The sequence below is a fragment of the Populus trichocarpa genome, chromosome 2 (assembly GCF_000002775.5).
Source record: "Populus trichocarpa isolate Nisqually-1 chromosome 2, P.trichocarpa_v4.1, whole genome shotgun sequence".
Lineage (NCBI taxonomy): Eukaryota > Viridiplantae > Streptophyta > Magnoliopsida > Malpighiales > Salicaceae > Populus > Populus trichocarpa.
The window spans coordinates 22,546,701-22,570,069 of NC_037286.2; the positions used below are offsets into that span (position 1 = coordinate 22,546,701).

The following is a 23,369-nucleotide window of genomic DNA, read 5'->3' on the forward strand; positions in this document are numbered from 1 at the left end:
TGGATTATCAAATAATGAAAACAAATTTCAAAAATCAAATAACATTGGATGAAATAAAAATAAAATCCAATTAGAAACAATCAATACAAATAAAAAAAAATTACAAATAAGAGAAGATTGATTGAATCACAAGAAAAAAAATAATGAAAGGGTTGGTTTGATTTTCTGTATGGCCTACATGCAAATCCAGGAAGAAAGAAAAAAAGAAAAGCCATTTCCAGCAAAACCACGTCGAACCACCATATACGTGCCATTCATGGAGGAAGAGGATGTCAAGATGAATCCAATGATGCGCCAGTACAACCACCGGAGTCAACCGCACACGCCAACCACTTTTTGATTTTTTTTAATTGTACAAAACAAAAAATACCCCCAAGACCAATCAACAATAACAAGCAGACCATGCGAAAATTACTATAAAAACCTTGAATGCAAGGCTAAAAAAATGGAATGACATGGGTAATGTTGTAATTCTATTATTCGACCAACACATGAAAATATAATATCGCTCTTGAGCACAAAGCATTGAATTATTTTATTCCAAAGCTAACTTTGTTATTTCACTATGTATTTATAAACACAATTACTAAAATAACGTCATTTAATTTTCAAAAGAGATTCACGTTTTTATGAAAAAAATCACCCTGTCCCTAAAATAAAGATAAAAAAAAATGATAAAAGAGTAATATAATAATTACACTATTAAAATAAATAATAAACTAGTCTTGTAAAATTAACAACATCGTTAGCTTTTTGTTAATAATTACTTTTAGTAAATAGTAATTTGCTATAACACGTCCTAACGAAGCAGGACCGGCGAACCTACTGGAAAAACTGTGAAGCTCGAGTGGGCCAACATGTTGGTCAATCCAACCGGTGAACATATCGCCTAAGTGTGTTTGGTATTGTGGTAGCTGTTGTGGTTGTGGTTTGAAAAAAATTATTTTATAAAAAGTACTTTTAATTGAGGTTGGTTTGGAAAAATATATGTTTGGTTAAAACTATGGTTGAAATTGAGGTTGAACAAAAAGTAGTTTAATGTGTTTGGTTAAAAAAATGCTTTTCAAATTGAGGTTATAAAATAATATATATTAATATTGATGGTTTTTAATTTAAATATTGTAGATTTAACTACCACTATTACATCATTAAATAAATCATATTTTATATCAAATATTTTTAATTGTTCCATTAACTTATTTACAATTTCATCACGTATGAAATTCATTCGATAAGGACTATAATTTTCATGGTTTTTTTGAGCGTGCAACAAAATCAGGTAAAATATCGTCATAAACAAAATTGGAATTGCGATCAAATTCCACAAATGCTACGTCATCATGCGATCTCCTTCCAATTTATGTAGTGTTATTAAATAATATTAAACACTAGTTTTTCGAGTAAAACACAATTTTAAAAAAATTAATTTTTTTTTGGTCGGACGTGGTTCAATGAACACTGTTCACATATACATAACAGTAACCCATGAATTAATTCACCCGGTTCAATGCATTTAGGTTTGGGACGGACCCGAGTCAATGCATTTAGGTTTGAATCGGACCCGGTCCGACCCATATGGGTTGGGCTAAACCCAGCCAGCCCGGCCCGGTCACTAGCCTAAGCCAGTGACCCGGCTGGGCAAAGGAACACGGGTGTACTAAATTCACGCGTGTTGCTACACTGTTCAAGTGAATTAAAATTCACTTGAACAGTGTAATGTTGATAAAAGCAAAGCGGGAGGGAATGAAGATGAAAGTCGAGCACTTTTCTAGCTATTCCTCTGTTCTGCTCCTTCTCCTCTCATGCTATTCCTCTGTTCTGTTCCTCCGTGTCTGCATGCTGGAGTTGGATGACAAAGCTAGCTACTCTTTCCCTGTTTTCCTTAGCCCCTCATTCTCCTCCTCCTTCTTCTTCTGCACTTCCATTTCTTCACTGTTCACGTGAACAGTTGAGACATGGAAGTGTAGAAGAAGAAAAAGTTGCGCGCCTCTGGTTACTGTGCTGTAACACAGTTTGAAAAAAGCAACTTGAAGCTGCTTCTTCTTCCCCTGCGTTGTAAACGTAGTAATCAATAGGGCCCATGAATAGTAAATCCTGTTTTTTTCTTTACCAAACGGTTTAAATCTACGGTTTACTTAAAATGCAGCCGCAGCCGCGTAAACGAACGGGAAGTGCCAACTTTTTAGCCCATGCCTAAATTGAAATTCCCAAAACATTTCAGGACTATTTTGTCATTACGCTAACAATTTTTCATAACACGATGAGTGTGTTTGGCAGTGTGGTAGCGGTTGCTTTTCAAATAGCTTTTCATGCCGAAATACATGTCAATGATTTTTTTTTATTTTTTAAAAATTATTTTTAACATCAGCACATCAAAACGATCCAAAAAGTACAAACCACACTCAATTTTAGCAAAAAAATAATAATTCAAAATGTAGCAAAACGCAGGTTGAAACGCACAGCTAAACAGGCTCGATATTTGGCACGTGCAAAAGTACTTTGCCAGATATTGCGTTATGAAAAGTCTCCCTCCAGTCCCCAAAAAAATAAAATAAAGAAAATTAATTAATAAATTAAAAAAATCAACGAGGCATTTGATTAACAGGCTCACTGGCTTTCAGACCTCTCCCCCTCTCTCTTGTAGTGCACACGGCGGGCGGGAAACTGATAATCTGGGAACATCCTTCCCTCCAAACCCTAACCCTAACCATAACGCTTCTTCTTTCCTTCCTCCAAATTACAGACAGGTCAGGTTATCTTCCTCACTCATGGCACTTCTACACAAACCGCATACAGAAGACAAAATCCACAAATCACCTCTCGATTTCGAAGAAGAAGAAGCCGGGGGCACTTCTATACGCTACGTGTCGTTGGACCGCGTCTACACTGCCGCGTCTCTCTGTGGATCATCCAACGTCATGTCAAAGAAAGTAAAAGCCCGGAAGTTTCTTCCCAACCACCATCCACGTGTCAACAATCCTCCTTCGTTACTCTACGTTTATTCTCGCCGTCCAAAACGACCACCCCGCCCTTCGTTTCATGATTCGTTGGTTTCACGCGCCGCTGAGCCTGAGCTGGCGGTGAAGAGTGAGATTTGTGAATTTGAGGAGGAGCCGATGATTGAGTTGAACAAGGAGAAGAAGAGGAGAAGGATTGGGAGCAATGAGTTGCTGAGATTGGGTGTCGATTCTAATATTCTGCTAGGGTTTGATAGGCCTCGTTTGAGGGATTGCCGTAATAATACTAACAATAGTAATAGTAAGATTGGAAATTTTAAGAGAAAGAAGCGTGATTCTCTGGTTACGAATTCTGATAAATTTTCGGCCCTTCCAGATACTAGTAAAAGATGGGTCAGGTGGGTTTCTTTCTTAATGTAATAATTGTGATGAATTTTAGTGAAAATTACTGACAAGATTCGGCACCAATGTAGATGTTTTTAGTTATTAGAGTGGTGGATTTTGGATTTTTATGATAAAAGTCTTAATGTTTTTAAGCTGCATTTTAGGTTTTGAGACAATGTAGCATAAATTTTAAAAATTCTTTGCATTGGCCTCCAAATTGTTTCTGGTTGTTCATGTGATTTTTGTTTAATGTGTGTAAATTATGTCTTCAATAGGTTGAATTTTGATGATGTTGATCCAAAATTGATCGTTGGGTTGCCATGCAAGGCAAGCTTATGCTTTACCTTTCTTTGTTGATTTATGAGATTATCCTTTCCGTTATGTGCATGATAAAACTGATTTTTACAGGTCTACTGGCCACTGGATGCTGATTGGTATTCTGGACGTGTTGTTGGGCACATTTCAGATACCAACCGATATAATGTATGGCTTGATGCCCCATTTGTTTTCTCGTTTAAAATTTGAACTGCTTTAGAATTATAAAGAATATGTTGGGATACTATTGTTGATGAGAAATGAACTACAATGCAGATTGAATATGAAGATGGAGATAAAGAGGATTTGATGCTTTCAAACGAGAAAGTAAAGTTCTTTATTTCTGGTGAGGAGATGGAGCGGCTGAACCTGAGTGTCTGTGTAAAAAGTACAGATGGTGATAGAAATTATTATAATGAGATGGTTGTGTTAGCTGCCAGTTTGGATGACTGCCAAGATCTTGAGCCTGGGGATATCATATGGGCCAAACTTACTGGTCTGCACCAAATTTCTCAGATTTTGTCTTTGGGTTTTTTTTATCTGTTTTCACTCTTTGCATACATTAGCCATAAAAAACCAAATACATCTCAGAGATGCTCGGAAATATCAAGGTCCTGTAACTCATATGAATTGCGAGCTAAAATCTTATCCTTTTTCTTTAGATTAGTGTTTGACACCATATGATCAAACTGTTTCTTGTGTGTGCCTTTGCAAACATATTTTGACTGCTTCCAACATGCTCATCTTGATTAGATCATGCTCTATAGTTTCAGGGTCAATGAAAACCAATGTGCTGGGTTAGAAAGACAATTGATTGAATGTATGGTCATTTTACTGGCATAGGGATCAAGGGAATTACAGAAAAGGTTTACCAGGCAATAAAAAGAAAAGGAAAAGGAAACAAGATCTATGATTTTGTTAACAACTTGTTTTAATGCATTTGAGTTTGGATGGTCTTGTTTGCCCAGGCATTAGTGAGCCAGGATGTCAGTGGAAAGGATCATTTGCATTTATTTGATTCCTACTCTCATGTTTGGGCAGTTTTCTGCTGTTATGTACATGCAGGTTCTACCATCAATTAATTTGTCAAAACTTTGTAATTACACTATAGATAGATAAATTTACCCTCTTGGTTTTACACCAACTATATCTTTTAATTGTTCTAGTGCAGGTCATGCTATGTGGCCAGCTATTGTTGTGGATGGAGCACTTATTGGTGATCATAAAGGCATAAGCAAAAATATTGGAGGAGGATCAATATCTGTTCAATTTTTTGGTACCCATGATTTTGCAAGGTTCGTTGTTCTTCTAAGTTTGAAGGAGATTTTGTTTGTGTCAATCACTGCCCAGTGTGTAGGACATCTATTTCTCATTGAGGTTGACTTTATATTTTATCTTTCTACTACCAGAATTAAACCAAAGCAGGCGATCTCGTTTCTCAAAGGACTTCTTTCTTCTTTCCACCTAAAGTGCAAGCAACCTCGTTTCACTCGAAGCTTGGAAGAAGCAAAAATGTAAGGTTGATTTTAAGGGTTTATTTCATTGAAGTGCCATGATAATATGGTGTTTCACACTTGAGTACCTTTTATTTAACCAGAATTGTCATCATGTCCCTGTGCATGTGAATCCTTCTAGCTGTATAGGTATCATTGCTGAATTCTGTTATCAATTTATCAATATGACATGCCTTTTGTCACTTGTTGAGTTGGTGGAGGTTATTATATCAGGGACCATATTATCTTGTGCCTGTCTCCTTGTAAGATAGCATGTATTACTGTGGTGAAACCTGGGAAACAGGGTTGCATGCGCCAATAATGCTCTTGATGCAGCCTTTTAATGGCTCCACAATTGAATTGTTTTCTATATTGAAAATCCTTGGGATTTTGTCCTGAAGGCTTGATGATGCTCAGGCCCTAAAGTTGGTTATCAATATTGGATCTCTGCACATTATATTTTTTTGGCCTTCACTTCCATTATCACTTTACCTTCTTGTTATCATATTTTTACCTGAAATATCACTGTATGCACTCACTTGGAACAGCTATAATGTGCAGTTCTTTTAGAAAACCGTGAGAATACTTCAAAATTTACATGCAATGTTAGGATCCTGATGCAGTGGGCATTTTGTTTTTACCAGGTATCTCAGTGAACAAAAGCTTTCGAGAAGAATGCTACAGCTGCAAAATGGCATGAAAGCTGATAGCTGTGAGAGTGCGAGTAGCGATGAAGGGAGTACAGATTCAGGAGAAGATTGCATGCAAGATGGAGGGATTCAAAGGATATTGGCTAGGCTGGGTACTTCTCCATATGTAATTGGGGATTTGCAAATAATAAGCCTTGGTAAGTTTCAGCATCTGGAATTTTCTTGTTCTTCTTGTGTGTTTTTTTCAGCTTAAGACATGATTGAAAATGTTTTGTGCATTTCATTTTATCACCTTTTTGTTCTTGATAGCAACACAGTGCCTGCAATATCTTTCTGCTACTTGATTGGGGAGACTGGGTATTTTGCAATATGCAGTTAATTTACATTGTGGCAACCAATCATTTACACTTATAGACTCGTACATTGTCCTCACAGGAAAGATTGTCAAGGATTCTGAACATTTCCAGGATAACAGATTCATCTGGCCTGAAGGGTATACTGCTTTGAGGAAGTTTACTTCAATTAAAGGTGGTTATTTTATAAATACATAGTGGGACTTTTGTGTATCACATCTTTTCCACCATAATCTCATTTCTCTGAGATTTTTGTTTTTCATTCTCTGAGTCATCTTGATTGTATTAGTTCCTTGACTTGTTCTCTTTTTTGGTTTCGACTTTGTGGGGTTCAGATCCAAATGTTCGTATGATATATAAAATGGAAGTGTTGAGAGATGCCGAGTCAAAGATTCGGCCTCTATTTAGAGTGACATTGGATAATGGAGAGGAGGTTAGTTGTGATCAACTAATCTTAAAACCACAAATACATTACAAAGTCATTCTCCTATTTAACTATTCCTTGTCTCATCTTGTTAAATGATTCTTTGTACTATACATCATAGGTCATAACCACCCTTTTGCAGGTTGCTACTATGCACTTCTCATGTACAGATAAAAGATGATTGAGGAAACACAAACTTTGTATGGCATCTTTTTCAATGGCATTATAAAACATGATATAATGGTCCCTCATCCTTGAGAGATAACGAGATGGGAATGGGATAGAATAGATCTTATCAGTGATTTTTTGACTTGCTTGATATTGGCATGTTGTTATCAATAAATTTCTTCTACCCATCAAAATATGATTGGCATTCCATCATCATTGCTGTTGCTTGCTTGGCTACATAGTGTAAAACTTGCTGAAAGAGTAGCAGCTGAAGATAATTTTTTTTTTTATTGTTGCAGATTAATGGATCCACTCCAGATGCTTGCTGGGATAAAATATACAGAAAAATCAGGAAGATGCAAGATGGTAATTCTAATGGTTTTAGCGCTGAAAGTGGAGGAGAAAGAAAACTCAAATCTGGTTCTGACATGTTTGGTTTCTCTAATCCTGAAGTTATAAAACTACTAAAGGTTCGCATCTTGGTATTCAATAACCTTAAAATTTTCAATGGTTGGCCTATTTTATATTGATGTCAATTTTTATCTGCTGCCATTGTGTCGAACCTTTTCTGAATTACTCATTTGCTAGCCAAATGGATAATGAATGGTCTGGAGTGAAATTTTGTTGATAGTTTCTGTCAAGATAGAAATCTACTTTTGCCATTTTGCATCTTTGCAATTTGATTTCAAATCATTAGTATAAATCTCAATTGGATTCTGAAACTTCTTAGTGCTTCAATTAATGGTTGGAGAGGGATGCTAGGATTTTTAGAAACCAGTTCACTTCAAGACAATTGTTATGGGATAGGTAATTTTCCTTTCTTCTTTGTGGTGTCATGCTGCAGGTGTTCTTAGGGGAGTTTCTTTTGCTTATTCAGTGGGACTGGGCAGCTCTTTTATGCAAGTTGTTTAGCTTTATTATTTGAGAGGATGATTTATTCTCCCTTAAGCTTTTGTAATTCCTTTTGCTATTAACACAATATTCGGTTATCTAAAAAAATTAATGGAGTGTCAGAGAGTTGTTCTATCACTTTTTTTTATTCATCTAAAGAAGAAAATTTGTGAAATTACAGTAAGGAGAAAGGAACATCCTCTGAAATAGAATATACTTTTTGGTTGCCTCGAAGTATCATCTCATCTATGGTAACATTATACCTCCAGATCACCTAATGTTGAAAACTCTGGGAAGCTAAAATAACCATCCTGTCTCCTAATGGTTCTTCGAAGATAAATTTGCTCTTAATAATTCTGGAATTTCTCTCACCCACACTGTCACCACAAACATGTTGCAGCTCCAAAGAATTTTGGAGTGCTTCTCTCTCGAATGCCCACATAAATGCACTTATTGTGTTACTTGGTAATCAAATTGCTTGCATGTTCAATAAGGGTCTTCTCTGGAATCCACTTGGGAAGGTCATGTTGGAATCAAATAATTAAAATAGATTGGTTGTTGAAGCTGAGTATGAGTGGGATGTGAATCATAATGGGTGGAACTTCAGGGAAGCTAGTAATGCTTATGGTTGGGGTGTGGAACTTGAGAAGAGGATGGGAGCACTTCTCTTTTGTTCGCTTTAAGCTAGGAAGAAGGAATCTATATTATTTTGGCATGATTAATGTGTGGAAGAGGTCTTCTAAAATAAATCCCTTTAACTTTTCAAATCAATTCTGGATAGAAATGCTTTGATGAGCTCTTGTTCAGCTGTAAATGATGGGTTTGCTTCTTGGAATGTGGTTTTTGCAGAAGGGCACAAAATTCGGATCTGTGGCTGAGTGTGTGTGTGGAGTTTGGGGTTTGCTTTGACCATTAAATAAATTTTCACAAAGAGAAGATCTTAGTGAACCTTTTTTTTTCCCTGTAACAAGGCAGCCGAATATGTTAACCATCTACATTGCACATGAGCTTCTAACTTATGATGTGCAGGACTTAACAAATCTGTCACAGTAATTTACAGAATTATCTAGACCCAGACTTTCCTGTGATGTGATTAGCTTACAATTACAATAACTCCTGTAATTCAACAAATTGTTTTCTCCTTTCCCTATCCCCAGAGCAAAGAAAACCCTCAAATCCAAATTTTTACCATCAATCAGAATTCCTTAGAATCACAAATATTCCATCATTCTCTGAGTTGGCATGACACCCACTATTGATAGATTAAAACTTTGCTAAAACTATGCTACACGCATCTAGGATAAATTCTTGTTCTGCTATGTTGTGAAGTTGTTTTTAAAGGGACTGGTGAATTTAACTTTTATCTTCTTATTTTTAAATTGGATCAAGTTCCTTGAATTTTCCTTTGCAGTATTGAGATGTTTTGGGTATTATGCAATATACCACCATTTCAAAAGTTTTGGCCTCATCTACCTTTCCTTTTTGCTCATTTGATGTCTTTAAAGTGTTGTTCTGTTTATTTTCTTGCTTGTGGAAGTTCAAAGGTGTTTTGAGCTTATGGTGTTATTGCATACTTGCAAGTGTCTACTGTTCAAAATCCTTTTTTTTTTTATTGTAACTCTACTCTAATTTCCAATGGTTCTAACAGGGATTATCAAAATCCATACATTCTTCCAAACTGTCTACGTGCAAGTTAACATCTGAAAGATATCAAGGCATACCTGTTGGTTACAGACCTGTTCGTGTTGACTGGAAAGACCTTGATAAGTGCAATGTCTGCCATATGGATGAGGTAAAAGCCAAACTTCTTCCCATAATGCATGGATAGAACTAGTTTGGTTGGGCAGCATGCTTACTCGCTACTTAACCACCCCTTGCCCTGTGACGGGGAATGAAAGAACCATGAATGAAAAACTCCTAAATTCTTCGATCGACACCATATCTTTCTGACTTGTCTTGCTTTCTGGGCATCTTTGTCTTCAATTTTCCCCAGCTATTGAAATTCTTCCTCTTCTTTTTCTCTGACTTTGATGCTTCCATGGTTAGAAATTTCTAATAGCTGCTCTTTGTTTTCAGGAATATGAAAACAATTTGTTCCTGCAGTGTGATAAATGCAGAATGATGGTAAGGGTTTCTATACTTGTTTTTCTACAATCAGTTTCATGGATTTTGCATGATGGGTTGTATTTATGACTGCAGTTTTTTAAAATTGACAGTGTTTTCTCATCATCTACTGTTAGTTAAATAAGCAGCACACTTAACTTTGTTTACAACACTTTTTCCTCTTCTTTATTGGAGTGACATTACCTTTTGTTCTATCTCATTTCATATCTATAATCCATCTAGTCACGTCATCAAGTTAATTTCATATCTATAATCCATCTAGTCGCGTCATCAAGTTAATCAGAATTTGATGTCTGCTCAGGTCCACGCCAGATGCTATGGGGAATTAGAACCTGTTGATGGTGTGCTGTGGTTATGCAATTTATGCCGACCAGGGGCTCCTAACTCCCCACCACCATGCTGCCTTTGTCCTGTTATTGGTGTGTGATTGTCTTAGAACACCTTTCTTATAAGCAACGAGTGATGTTACTGAATCTGTGAATTGACTTTCTTTCAGGCGGTGCTATGAAGCCTACAACTGATGGGCGCTGGGCTCATTTGGCTTGTGCCATATGGATTCCTGGTTAGAATCTAATTTACACCTTGTTTCATCTTTCCTTGTAATGGCTTATATTGACGCACTTATGTGCTGCAGAAACTTGCCTATCTGATGTCAAGAGAATGGAGCCCATTGATGGGCAAAGTAGAATCAATAAGGTACATTGGCTTGTTATTTCAGTTTTGCATTTTCTTGTTCTATAGAATGTCTGTTTGTGGTGGGTGTGGGTTTATTCTTTATATTTTACACTCTGTAACCTAAAAATTCTGAGTACTTGTTGGTCTACTGTAGTAATCTAGTATTGCAAGTGCTTCTTGACTTCAGAATCACTACAATATGATATTTTGGGTTCAAGCAATGTGCATGTGTTTTCCTTCTAATCTGGCTTTTGTGATTGACTAGGATCGTTGGAAGCTCTTATGTAGTATCTGTGGCGTAGCTTATGGAGCTTGTATCCAAGTAAGCTCAAAATTAACCCAAAGATAATATACTTGTTAATATGCGTTGTGACTTTCTGGACAGGTGCTTATGAGTAGCTTTCCTGGTTCCTTTTTGGTGTTCCCTATTCGTATGTAGCTATTCTTGTTTAAACATCCTTATTTAATTTATTTTGGCACATTTGCAATAATTTTATCATTTTCTGGAGCTCACAAAAAATTCAGCACATCTTTAAAAAGCTCTGAATGACCAGCAGAGAAAGCTAGGGACTCAACATTCCTGAATTGAAATCTTGTGAATGGTAACTGTGTCTTCCTACCGGACCATCTTTTATGCTAGTGAGATTTGTATTGTAATTGTCACAGCTGATGTGCTGCCTGCCCCATCAACTATTCCAAAAGTCGCACTGTTAACATGATCGGAAATATAAGAAGCCTTAGCCAACTTTTTAGTGAGACCATGAATTCTCTCTCAACTACTGGCTACTTAATGTCCCTTTTTTGAGAAGGATGATATTCAGTTCTCTAATTAATGTTGTAAATGAAATACACTTATTTGAAGGGTGTTCAGGTGATGCTATCATCTTTATGGATCTTTAGTTTACTTTTTTCGTATAAAATGTAGCAAATTAATACCCTTGGATCTTCACCACTGAATTTCAGTCATGAAAAATGCATTAGAAATTTTATTTAGTTATTTAAAGAAAGGGCAAGCTGTGACATACAAAAGGAAAATTCTAGATGTGAGCTTTGAGTTGGAAGAAACTGAATGGGATCCTAACATTAAACTTAAACTATCAAGAATCGTGGCTGTATTTGTATTGCTTATTGTAGTTTTTTGAAGAAGAACTTTCTTTCTTATTTATTCAATTGTTCTGATTACAAGATTTATAGTAGAAAAGGCCACCAAATTAGGAAGGACACAACATCAAGAAGTCAAATTAAAGAGCAGATCTCTAGGGTAGAAAATAGGAAACAAAAACTCCTAAAAATCTGAAACAATAATTCCAGATTTTATTTGCAATATAACTTTCTATTTTATTTTATAATAATCCGACACCCCCCTCAAGTTGGTGCATAGATATCTATCACGCCCAACTTGCTTATAAAGAACTCAAAACAGGTCTAAAGAGTCATTTGGTGAAGATATCAGCTGTTTGTTGAGTAGTAGGAACAAAAGGCATGCATAGAACTCCACTATCAATCTTTTTTATTAAATTTTTTTATGAAGTGTCTGTCAATCTCTACATGTTTGGTACGATCATGTTGTACTGGATTTTGTGCAATACTTATAACAGCTTTGTTGTCACAATACAACTTCATTGACATATTCATAGACACTTGCAGCTCTTTAAGAATTCTCTTTAGCCATAACATTTCACAAACTCCATTAGCCATAGCCCCATATTTTGCCTCAACACAACTTCTTGCAACCACATTTGTTTCTAACTTCGCCATGTAACCATATTTCCCCAAACATAAGTACATTATCTTGATGTGGATCTTCTATCAATGACTGAACCTGCCCAATCTACATCAATGTATGCTTCTATTGTCTGCCAAGTTGTCTTATGAAAAAGTAGACCCTTGCCTGGTGTACTTTTCAAGGATTCGATAAACTGCTTCAAGATGTTTTGCATAGGGTGAGTGCATGGATTGGCTTGCTAAACTCACAACAAATACGATATCAAGCCGTGTATGTGATAAATAGATTAGCTTTTCCACCAACTTTTGATACTGTGTTGTATCAACTGGATCGCCTTCTTTGTCATCACCAAGTTTCTGATTAGGATCTATTGGGATACTTGTTGGCTTATAACCACTCATTCTAGTCTCCTCAAGATCAAGGACATACTTTCTTTAGGAGACAACAATCCCTTTTTTTGACCGAGCAATCTCCATTCCAAGGAAGTACATGAGAGATTCTAAATCTTTAAAACAGTTGGTATAAAATTTTTCCTTGGATTCAACTTTTTACATATTCTAAGATGAATACTCTTATAAAATATCAACTATGGATGAAATAAGAATGAATTACTATGCTGGAGAATGAATGCTTACAAGGAGAATGGGGCATCCTCCTAGAGTAAAAAGTAAGAATAAAAAATATGGCAATTTGTAGTCTTATTGAACATTAATTTCAGAGATATTGGAAGTTCTTGAATCAGAATTTTGTAAAGGTCGTAAAACTATCATGTTCCTTAATAATTGCTGTGAAGGAGATTGGTCCTCAAAGACCTCTGCTTCAACCAGATACTGCAAATAATTGCAAAAATTGTACATCTTCAGAAGCCTTTTCCTCTAGAGCTCATGAAGTGTTTCCATGCAATTTCCTCTGTTTTATTCAGGATCTCTGGAGATTCTCTAGAAATATCAAAAGCCTGTCCGTCCCACATATCTCTAGCTATATTGGGTAATTTAAGAATAGACAAGTATGCATCATCTTTCCACTATCGTGACAACTGGCACATATTAGGTGATAGGGTCTTGTATAGCTATTTAAGAAGTGTATATTCTTATAAATTTCCCACACTTAAATTTCTGGTGATAATCATTCAGTACAAGTTGAAGTATGCAGCTTCAACTTCTTTTTCTGCAGATGCCTTCTGGAACTGAGGGACTGATTTGTCATTTTAGTTTCTGTTTGGAATTTGCTTTCTCACAAAAGGCTAACCTTTTCTACTGGGTGCACTATTTTTTGCCATCATCAGCTCTTTATAGTTCATTATTTATGAAAACAATGAAAGAAGGCTAATATCTGAGACCTTTTTGCCTAGCAAGAGAAGGATAAAATAGCTAATTTTTAATACCATTTTATCTAACGATTCACTTGTATCTTATCATCCCTTGCCCTTTTCCTTTCTTTCTTTCTTTCTCTCATTTTTTTTGTTTAGTACTTAGTTGTAACCCTTTTGAAATGCTTGTTGTATACAGTGTTCAAATAATACTTGTCGGGTAGCATATCATCCACTTTGTGCACGTGCTGCTGGTCTTTGCGTCGAGGTATTATTTATCAAGCATTCAGAGATTTGTGCTGTGTTTGCAAGTGTGTGTGCTCATTCTCATTTTTACATGTCCTTGCCTGCATGTCTGCATTTTTATATTTTATCTTTCTTTTATGATTGCATAGCTTGAGGATGAGGACAGACTCTATCTCCTTTCTCTAGATGAAGATGACGCAGATCAGTGCATTCGTTTACTTTCCTTTTGCAAGAAGCATAGGCAGCCTTCTAATGACCGTATGGTCACAGATGAACGGGTTGGTCGAATTCCTCGTCGGTGTTCTGACTACATCCCACCGTGTAATCCATCTGGCTGTGCTCGTACTGGTACGCTTTTCTGTATTCTTGTGTGGTTCTATTTGCAGTACTACAAGGCCAATTACTTCGTAAAATATTTATTTCCTACTCTCTGACTTATGTGTGTGCAATGACATGTTTGTGAACCTTTTACCCATCTCCACTCTCTCTCAAGCATGCCTTCCTTCGGGCTTTGTTTCCGGTCTTTGAGTTGGCAGCAGAGTTTTATATGAACTGTTAATAACTTTGGTTGCATATAGTAGTTGCATCTTTTCTGGCGAACTTTTCCTTATTATATGTGTAGCTGCTTTATAGAATCTATCAGTTCAAATGTCTGAATAGTATTTTTGTTTATATCTTTCTTTTTATCCTTGCAGAGCCTTACAATTATTTTGGAAGAAGGGGGCGGAAAGAACCGGAAGCCCTCGCTGCTGCATCCTTGAAGCGATTGTTTGTAGAGAATCAGCCGTACTTGGTTGGCGGTTACTCTCAACATGAATCATCAGGATGTACAATTGCTTCCAATGGACTCATAAAGTCTGTCTTCTCTTCTAGTCTTCAAAGGCTAAAAGCCTCTCGGCTTAGTGCTCCTAGTAACATTCTCTCTATGGCTGAAAAGTATCAACACATGCGGCAGACCTTCCGCAAGAGATTAGCATTTGGTAAGTTGGTTTTTCAAATTTCTATTTGAATTTTCCAGTTTATTTGAAGGAGCATTTGGGACTCTACATGGTGGTTGTTTTTTTTCTTTTGCTGATCATTAAAATATATCATGCCATAGGCAAATCTGGAATCCATGGATTCGGCATCTTTGCAAAGCATCCACATAGGGCTGGGGACATGGTAAATTAATTTGCTGATGTGATATGATATTTCTCTTTTCGACTTGTATTTGGAATTGATTCTTTACAAATACATGATTTTTTAGGTGATTGAATATACTGGTGAACTTGTCAGACCTCCAATAGCTGATAGGAGAGAGCGCTTTATATACAATTCATTGGTGGTATGTTTCTATTGAGAATGTTGCCATTGTCCTTACTCTTTGTATGCATGTATTTGTCATCTAGCACAACTACAAACTATCATCCTAAAACTAATGTGATTATTTCTGAAAGGTTGGCTTACTTTGTTGAAGTCCTCTAGAAAGCTGTTGAGATTGAAGTTTACCTTTTCTTTTCCTTGTTAATGTAGGGTGCTGGGACTTACATGTTTAGAATTGATGATAAACGAGTCATTGATGCCACAAGGGCTGGAAGTATTGCTCATCTGATTAATCACTCGTGTGAGGTGTGTATCATCTGTTCATCCTGTTTAATAGCCTTTCTATTGGATATGAAAATATGTATGAAAAGGTCTATGCCATATATGATTTATAGAAAAGCTTTATGATTAAGTTATGACTGATAAATTTATCCAACTTTATAGCATTTTTCTCGCTTTAACTTTTCAAACTTGCTTGAAGATGAAAGGTCACATGGTAATATGCTTCTGATATTGCTATTTATTTCTACATTTGCTTTACCAAATGCTATATCTCCTTTTGCTTTTTTTGCAGCCCAATTGCTATTCGAGAGTTATAAGCGTTAATGGTGATGAGCATATAATTATATTTGCAAAGAGAGATATTAAAAGATGGGAAGAGCTCACATATGATTATAGGTTTCCCTCGACTCCTATGTGATAAAAGTTCCTTTTTATTCCCCTGGGATGCTGACTTCATTTCTTTCAGATTTTTCTCAATTGAAGAAAAACTAGCATGCTATTGTGGCTTCCCTCGATGCCGTGGTGTGGTTAATGACACAGAAGCTGAGGAGCAAGTGGCAAAGCTCTATGCTCCACGCAGTGAATTGACAGACTGGAAAGGAGAATAAAAGAGGTGAGCAGAATTAAAGGTCTACTTCGTCTGTTTGCATCTCTTTCATGTTTGTTGAATCCAGTGTGGCTTATTAATGCACAAAATACAAGGTTGATAATACACGAAAGAAGGGCATGTACAATCACATGAAGAACCCAGATAGTGATATATGCACCACTAGGTCATAGTGGCATGAGAACATTGTGTAAGTTATGTAACTTGGATGAGAAAGCTAAATAAGAAAGGAGCTTGATGCAGGACAAGTTTGGTTTTTGTCCCACAAAGGGATTTGTGGTGGGCAGTGGAGAATTTGGGATTTTAGGTGAGAATCAGGGTTAGAGTTTGATGTGCGTGGAATTGGTATTGATTAATGATGTCTTTTATAAAAAATTTGGGATTGTTATTGTAGCTGTAAATAGTAATCCGAGGTTACTGTAGCAATAAAGAATAGAGTAGCTGGAAGAAGGGGTGCTAGGAAAAAAGATGAGGATGGAAGAACATGTTAGAAGCATTTTAACGTAGCTGACTTGGTCTTATGTTTTCCAAGTTCTAGCTTTTTAGCTCAATTTGTTCTATTTTCTTGTAGTGCGAGCCAGTATATGTCTAAGTGGTCAGGATTCTTTAGCAATATATTTATAGTGTCTTTGTTAGTGGTTAGTTATTCAGGAAGTTCTGCAGCATGTTTCTGTAACTTTGTTATCCTAGCAAGTCTATTTAGGTGTCTTCTGATGTGTTTGAATTAAGAGAGTTTGAGTTGAATGAAAGTTTATTCAGAATTATGAGACTGGTCTACCTCTGCCTCTTTTTTTCTAGCAGAGAACACATGGCCTCTGCCCTCAAACTCAACTAAAACACTCAGTAATTCCATTACTCAAAGTTCTTTTAGTCAAGGAAGAAGTGTCCATGGTAGATTATTCTGGTGGGAAAAGGATCAGAAACCAAAATGTTGAAGAGATGTTTTTTTTCATTTCAATGAAAGCATTGAATCCATGAGGTGTGGGGTACATCTAAACTGGTTTAGTCCTGTATATACTTCTAATAAACCTGGTGCCCAAGCGTATGAATTTCCCAAAGCATAGGATACTTGGATTTATGAAACCTACTAATGATGTGCTGCTACTTGTTGATAATTTTTGTTCACCTGGGTGCTGAATGACCACCCGAGAAGAATTGAACACTTTGCTTTTTGTAGTTACTTTTGCTATTGTTAAACTATCACTTATGCTATCTTCTGCCATTATGGTGAGAATGCTAAATGGCTTGGATGATGGATTTCTCCCAAGGTAGCAAACAAAACTAAATCCTTTCAATTAACTTGTAATTCACAAATTGAATCACAACAGGCACACTGCGATACGTATATGCTTATCTGTTGTGATTGTGCTCTTGAGTTCCAAAGAAACATGCTCTTCTACAATGAAAATCTATAGTTTGAAATCACATACTTTACAAGTACTTCAATTATTTTCTTCTATTGCTAAACATGTTCTTTTGTATTAAAAATGAAATGGTGTTTAGCAATGTACTCCCTTTGTCCCATGTTTGTCCATTAAGCAAAACTACAAAAAATTTAATTTATTTATCAAAGGAAAAATATAACTGTAAAAGAGATAAATTAGCTTTTAAAACAAAGGGAATGAGGTATCCTCCTACAAGTAAAGCAAACAAAAACAATAACTGAAACATTTCTAAGCATTAGCTAAGGAAACTCCTTATGAAGCCTTTCAAAAGGATTATCATACTATTCTATCCCAAATCACTCTCATCAATTATATTCAATCCTGAGAAGTCATGAAGCCCTATCAAAATGCACCAAAGTCAACACCACATTTCTTATTTTCTATTTTAACCTCATCCAATTCATTGAAGTTCATCCATTTTTCTCGGTAGTCATATGTCTCTCCATGCCATGTCCCAATTCAGTATAAAGATGTGTAGGTTGATAGTAGAAAATATAATTTTATTAAATCCAACGAATATGAATTCAGAATTGGTGAAAAAGAGGAAGGATATTAATGTAGTGTATTCCAGTTAATATATGGTCCAGGCTTAGTTGAGTTGAGATGTACATTTTAATTAAGTGTTCTAGAAATACATAACCATGGAGTTCAAGTAATTATGGGAATAAGGCAATCAACACTTCCTTTAGCAAGAATTGTTTTTGGTTGCTCAACTAAACAAATGAGGTTCAATTGAATCAACTATAATTCACTTTGGGTCAATAGAGATTTTAAAGGTTGTAACAAAGAAAATATTATTGTTACTCCTCAAGTTCTTAGAATATTTGAATAAATGCAAGCCATGAAGCAAACACTATTGGGAACTTTGAGATAAGTTGGTGGTAGATATAATTTCTGAAGACAAGGAATATAGCCATTGAATGTCTCATGGTCTCATCATCTCATTCCATGAAAATTGATCCCATCCACAGATGGGCATGCATTTGCACTACCACACTCGTGTCTTCAAGACTTCTTTGTTGTATTGCCCTTTTATCTTTCTCCATTCAGTGCATGCTGTCAAATCTTCCATTGTATCTCATGTTTGTCTGGTTCGATCTTATTTTTCTTGCTTTTTATTTTTCCTCTTGCAAATCCTTTTTTCTTTTTTTGAGATCACATCACTCTTTTGGCAAAATGCTGCTTGAGCAGAGTTTTCCTTTGGCACCCTGTACTGATAATCCTTTCCAATTCCTTTGTGCAGAGATTTCTCAATTACCGGATATGCCCGTGTGAAATCCTTTTGAAGACTGATTGTTTCCTCTTCACAATTTGCTCATCTAGCATACCATTCTGTCAATGCTAAAGGGTCATGTTCTTTTGTTTCCATGGTCCTATAATCTTGTACTGTTCTCTCATGTTACAGCCGTAAAGAAATATTAAGTGATTCAGCTTCTTTTCCTCTCTGGTTCTTTCCCCACTTCTGAACCTTGATTCACAAATTGAGATCTCACTTGTCCATAAAATATCTTAGTTCAGCTCACAGGTGGGCACTTTGCCTCACACTGTAACTTTACTCAGGTACACTAATATTTATGCAATTAGATATAAATGAAATCTCACCCTTTATTCATCCATTTCAATGATCTGTCCAAACTTTTGATTTCTCTTTGCATTTCTTTTTATAATTTTGTTTAAGGCTTTTCATTTTTCAAGTTTGCAATTTATCATTTGAAAACTTTTCTAACTAAATATTGGTTGCCATTTATGTTGAAATTGGATTTTCATAGATGAAGGCATTATCTGTATTAGCTATAGATTGCATTTATTGCAAGGCATTTATTAATATTTGGCCACAGGGAATGCTATCAAAATTAGGCCAATGCCCGAGTCCATTTTCCTGAATCTTTCTAGGCTTAACCTACAAACTCTTTTAGTAATTTCTCTTGAAGCAAGTGAATATTATCCCAAACAAATTTTTATTTTCAATTGGCTTCTCATGTTACGGAATCCTCTTGCATTCTTAATTTGGAATGGATAATCCAAGTCCGGATTTCTTTGGCTTCAAGCTTGGTGTCCATTATATTCTCTTTTATTTTACTGATCCTGCAAGCTCTGAGCAGGTTGCTCCTTTCACTGTGGTAGTTGGCACTGGTGATTGATATAGAGACTGATTTTTACCTTGTTTTTGTGCTACGGAGTTGATCTTGGGAATCATGAAAAACGCATTCGCAAGTCACAAAATGGATTCTAAGATATTTGGGAGTTGTAGTGCATGTCAGTTTAGTAGTGCTATTGGTGGCGCCATGGACAATCTTTGATTCTAATTATCCAGGTGAACTCCAGGAGGATACAATCTCTCTGTGATATTCAGTCCACTGGAGGAGTGTCACTGAAGTACTATATGAGCGCTTATGAGTCAGGACTAACATAATGCGAGTTGTTTCTTGCATGTTGTGAATCTTGTGATTGCTAGTGGCATCTATGGTTGGGCTGGAAATTTGATGCATCATGAACATACCAAGCTGATTGGTATTGGGTTCTCTTTGTTCTGGATTTTTGTTTAAGTCTCTAATTAGAAGAAAAGATAAAGCAGGCGAGATCATCTTATTTCATCCCCAGCTGCTGCCACAATTTGCCGCACTATCTATGAAGATTCCCAAGTGCTTACTTTGCTGGAACGTGTTGGGGACTGATGTATGAAGATTGTTGTTCCCGATTTAAGGAAGAATAAGACCTGGAATGCTTTAATGAGTGGGAAAGTCAAATAGAATAGAGCATGTGATAAAAGGAGATTTAAAGCTAAAGAAAAAAAAGAAAAGCAGCAGCTAAGAAGAAGCCAAAAAAAAAGAAAAGAACAAGAAGTGAAGAAGAGAGAGTAGGGGTCGGAAAAAATCTACAAATTTGTAAATTTATTCAATTCATTAAAAAAGGATCTTGATGTCAAGAAAATTACATATAGATAATAAAACTCTAATCATAATTAAATTTGGGTTTAAAACCTACAAATTAATAAAACTTTAATAAAATAATATGAACTTAAGTTCAATAATAAAGACAAATAAAATATAATATCTTGGGCTTAAATGAGTCCAATCTCAAAAAAAAAATAAAGAACTAGGTTGGGCTATCTTTCATCGTCGATGATCAAATACATGTGTGAATCATGTTCTTGGATTTAGTGTCTCAATCATCTCTCTTGAAATTGGAAGAACTTGATCTCGTTGAATATTGTTCAAGGCGGCTCTGAAAATGTTCCTAAAGATCATGATCAAGTTAATGTGATGTCTCTCTAGTAATTTATATATAGTCTGAATCTAGTCGCCTAACTTATATATAATTCCAAAGTAGCATTAATATATTTTTTTGTGTGATAATGATAAGGATAATGAGGTACGAATCTCAAAAAAGCATCAAAGATATGTTGTAATTTATATATAATGGGGTTCTTCATATCAAAAGTAAAGTTAATATCAAAATTTAATGGCAGTTTAATGATATAACTATTTGATTCAATCCTTTACAACACCTAGAATGGTATAACACTATTTATTTGAAATTTATGATTGGTTTTCAAATGACATTGTTCAGGTCCAATTTGTATCATGAAATAATTTTTAACATAAAGTTCATCATGATACTTATATAAATCAGCTTGAAATTTGTGTTGTTCTTTACTTGCTTGAATTTGTTTTATAATCTAAACCTATGACGTGTTGGACGTCAAATATGAGGGGGTGAGAAGCATGTTGCTCTAAACCTTTGACGTGCTGGACATCAAGCATGGTGGGTGGAGAATCAAGTAGTTTAAGATGACTAATATTACAACTCTTCTAAGACCATACTTACCTCTTCAAACGATTCCATATAGAGTTTACTAAAACTTCTTTCTCTATCACTAAAGCAGAATTATTATATTCTTTATCAATCTCATTTTAAGACTCATTTGTACTTATAGTGCTAAGTCCCGTTTTTTGCACAACCTTTTCATCTAAGTCACTAAAGTCATCAGAATTGAGTTCATACACTTGCACACAATAGTTTTTCTTTTCAACTGTATCTTCATTTTCTTCGATGATTAAGGGTTTAAAGGTGTAGTTGAAAAATATATGATCAAAATCTTGACTTTTAGCACACTAAACCTTTAACCTCCATCTAGACATTTCATTAACAACACCTTTTCTCTTATATTATTTATAAATTTGGGCACAACTAGGATTGAGTCTATATGATGAAGCACCTAACAAAGAATTGTCATTCCTATTTTTAGATCTAAAAGAGGCATTATGAGGGTCTTGATGCTTTATTCATTTATTCTGTATAAGTAACTCATAGTCTGATCAAATAATTATAGGCTTGGTTAAGAGTAAAATCATCAATGAGCATGATCACTTTTCTGAAATCATCGTTCAAACCTTTATAAAATCTACATAAAGTCATGACTTTATTTTTTTTCATAGCACATCTCATCGTGTAATCACTAATTGTATTCTATACTTATTGACAAACTTGTTCTCTTATCTTATATTGTTCCATAGGTCTAAAAGTTTATTTCTATAAGACTAAGGTAGGTACTTCTCCTTTATTTTTTGATTCATTTTAGTTCAATAAGTTATGGGAGGTTTACTTCTTTTCTCTAGACAATCCTCAACATCTCCCTATTAAAATTTGACTTCACCAATGAGCGTTATCTTAGCAAATCTAAATCTCCTATTTCCAGACAAGTTGTGTCACTCAAATAATTGATCAATGTTACGAATCCACATATCAAAGATCCAAGGATCATGATAAGCATAAAAAATAGAGGCTTTTATTTTATTAGGGCTTATGACACGCTTACCAAGATCATGTTTAGAGTAACTTAAATGAGTCATACTGGTGGCGCTCGGGGTGAACTTGTCTATAATGATTATTCTTGTGATATTTATTGATTTTTGAGTGTCATATTCAAGAAACCTTTTAGGGTTAAGTTCTTTTAAATATGTTGGTCATCTAGGTTTGCAGTTCCTTTCAAATGGCCCTAAGAGACTAAGGGCCAGGTCTACGGTAAGTGTAAAATTAAATTTGGACACTAGATTATGATATAAATGCATGCAACACTAATTTAGAAATAGAATTGAGATCATATACGATTTTCACAAGTGAATCACAATATAAAAATAAAGCTAATTTCATTTTATTTTTTATTTTTTAACATGGAGATTAATCAAGAACAGAAAACACTAGAACTTTTTTAAGCATGTAACGTTATACCCTAAGTGTAAATAATTAATCAAATAAAGGTCAAAATTTATAATTAGTTTCGATAAGCTCCACAATTAATAAAAAAAACTAATGATAAAATTTGAATGACAAAATCTAAAGTGAGCAAAATATAGGAATATAACATAAGATGAGAATATTTTTTTTTAGGCACAAAAAATATTATTAATGATAAGTTGAATAACAAGTGTATTATCAAAGAAATAAAATTCAACGAATTAAAGAGTTAAGTAATTTACCGAACAAATTGTTTAATGTTGACAATAGACTACTTGGATCACGTGTGCTGTCATTGATTTCATGGAGTTTCCCTCGCCCTCGTGACGTCTCAAATAATATCCTTTTACTGCTTTCACTTTTTCTTTTTTCTCTCTCTTTTTTTTTACTATCACTTTTAACTTTTTTTTTTATAAAAGGAAATTTACAACTAATCAAAAGAAAACAAACTAAAATACATAAATAATAAAATCAACAACTTTGCAAATTTTATTCAATTCATCAAAAATTGATCGTAATGTCAAAAATTTACATATAAATAATAAAATCCTAATCAAAATTAAATTTGAGCTTAAAACCCACTAACTAATAAAGTTTAATAAAATAACATAAACTGAACTCCAATAACAAAGATAAATAAAATCTAATAATTTGGGCTTGGATGAGCTTAATTTCTCAACCAAAGAACAAGGAGTTGGACTACCCTCAATTGTCGATGATCATACGCGTGCGTAAATCATGTCTTAGATCCAGTGTCCCTATCAACATGTTTTGGCCTAA

At 35.1% G+C, this 23,369-nt stretch overlaps 1 protein-coding gene across 1 annotated transcript; it reads left to right on the forward strand.

Annotated features, from left to right (window-relative positions):
- Window positions 1–2,542: 2,542 nt before the first annotated feature.
- On the forward strand, window positions 2,543–18,973 carry LOC7466186 (histone H3-lysine(4) N-trimethyltransferase ATX1). Its single transcript, XM_024595660.2, has 25 exons — window positions 2,543–3,355; window positions 3,617–3,668; window positions 3,750–3,824; window positions 3,933–4,152; window positions 4,828–4,951; window positions 5,066–5,170; window positions 5,794–5,996; window positions 6,235–6,327; window positions 6,488–6,585; window positions 7,044–7,214; window positions 9,284–9,427; window positions 9,712–9,759; window positions 10,061–10,178; window positions 10,256–10,321; window positions 10,394–10,455; window positions 10,700–10,756; window positions 13,669–13,737; window positions 13,865–14,063; window positions 14,411–14,695; window positions 14,815–14,876; window positions 14,962–15,039; window positions 15,228–15,323; window positions 15,592–15,695; window positions 15,766–15,912; window positions 18,595–18,973. Exons 1-24 carry the CDS (start codon window positions 2,769–2,771, stop codon window positions 15,905–15,907), a joined length of 3,258 nt encoding a protein of 1,085 aa, XP_024451428.2. The 5' UTR covers window positions 2,543–2,768; the 3' UTR covers window positions 15,908–15,912; window positions 18,595–18,973.
- Window positions 18,974–23,369: the final 4,396 nt, after the last annotated feature.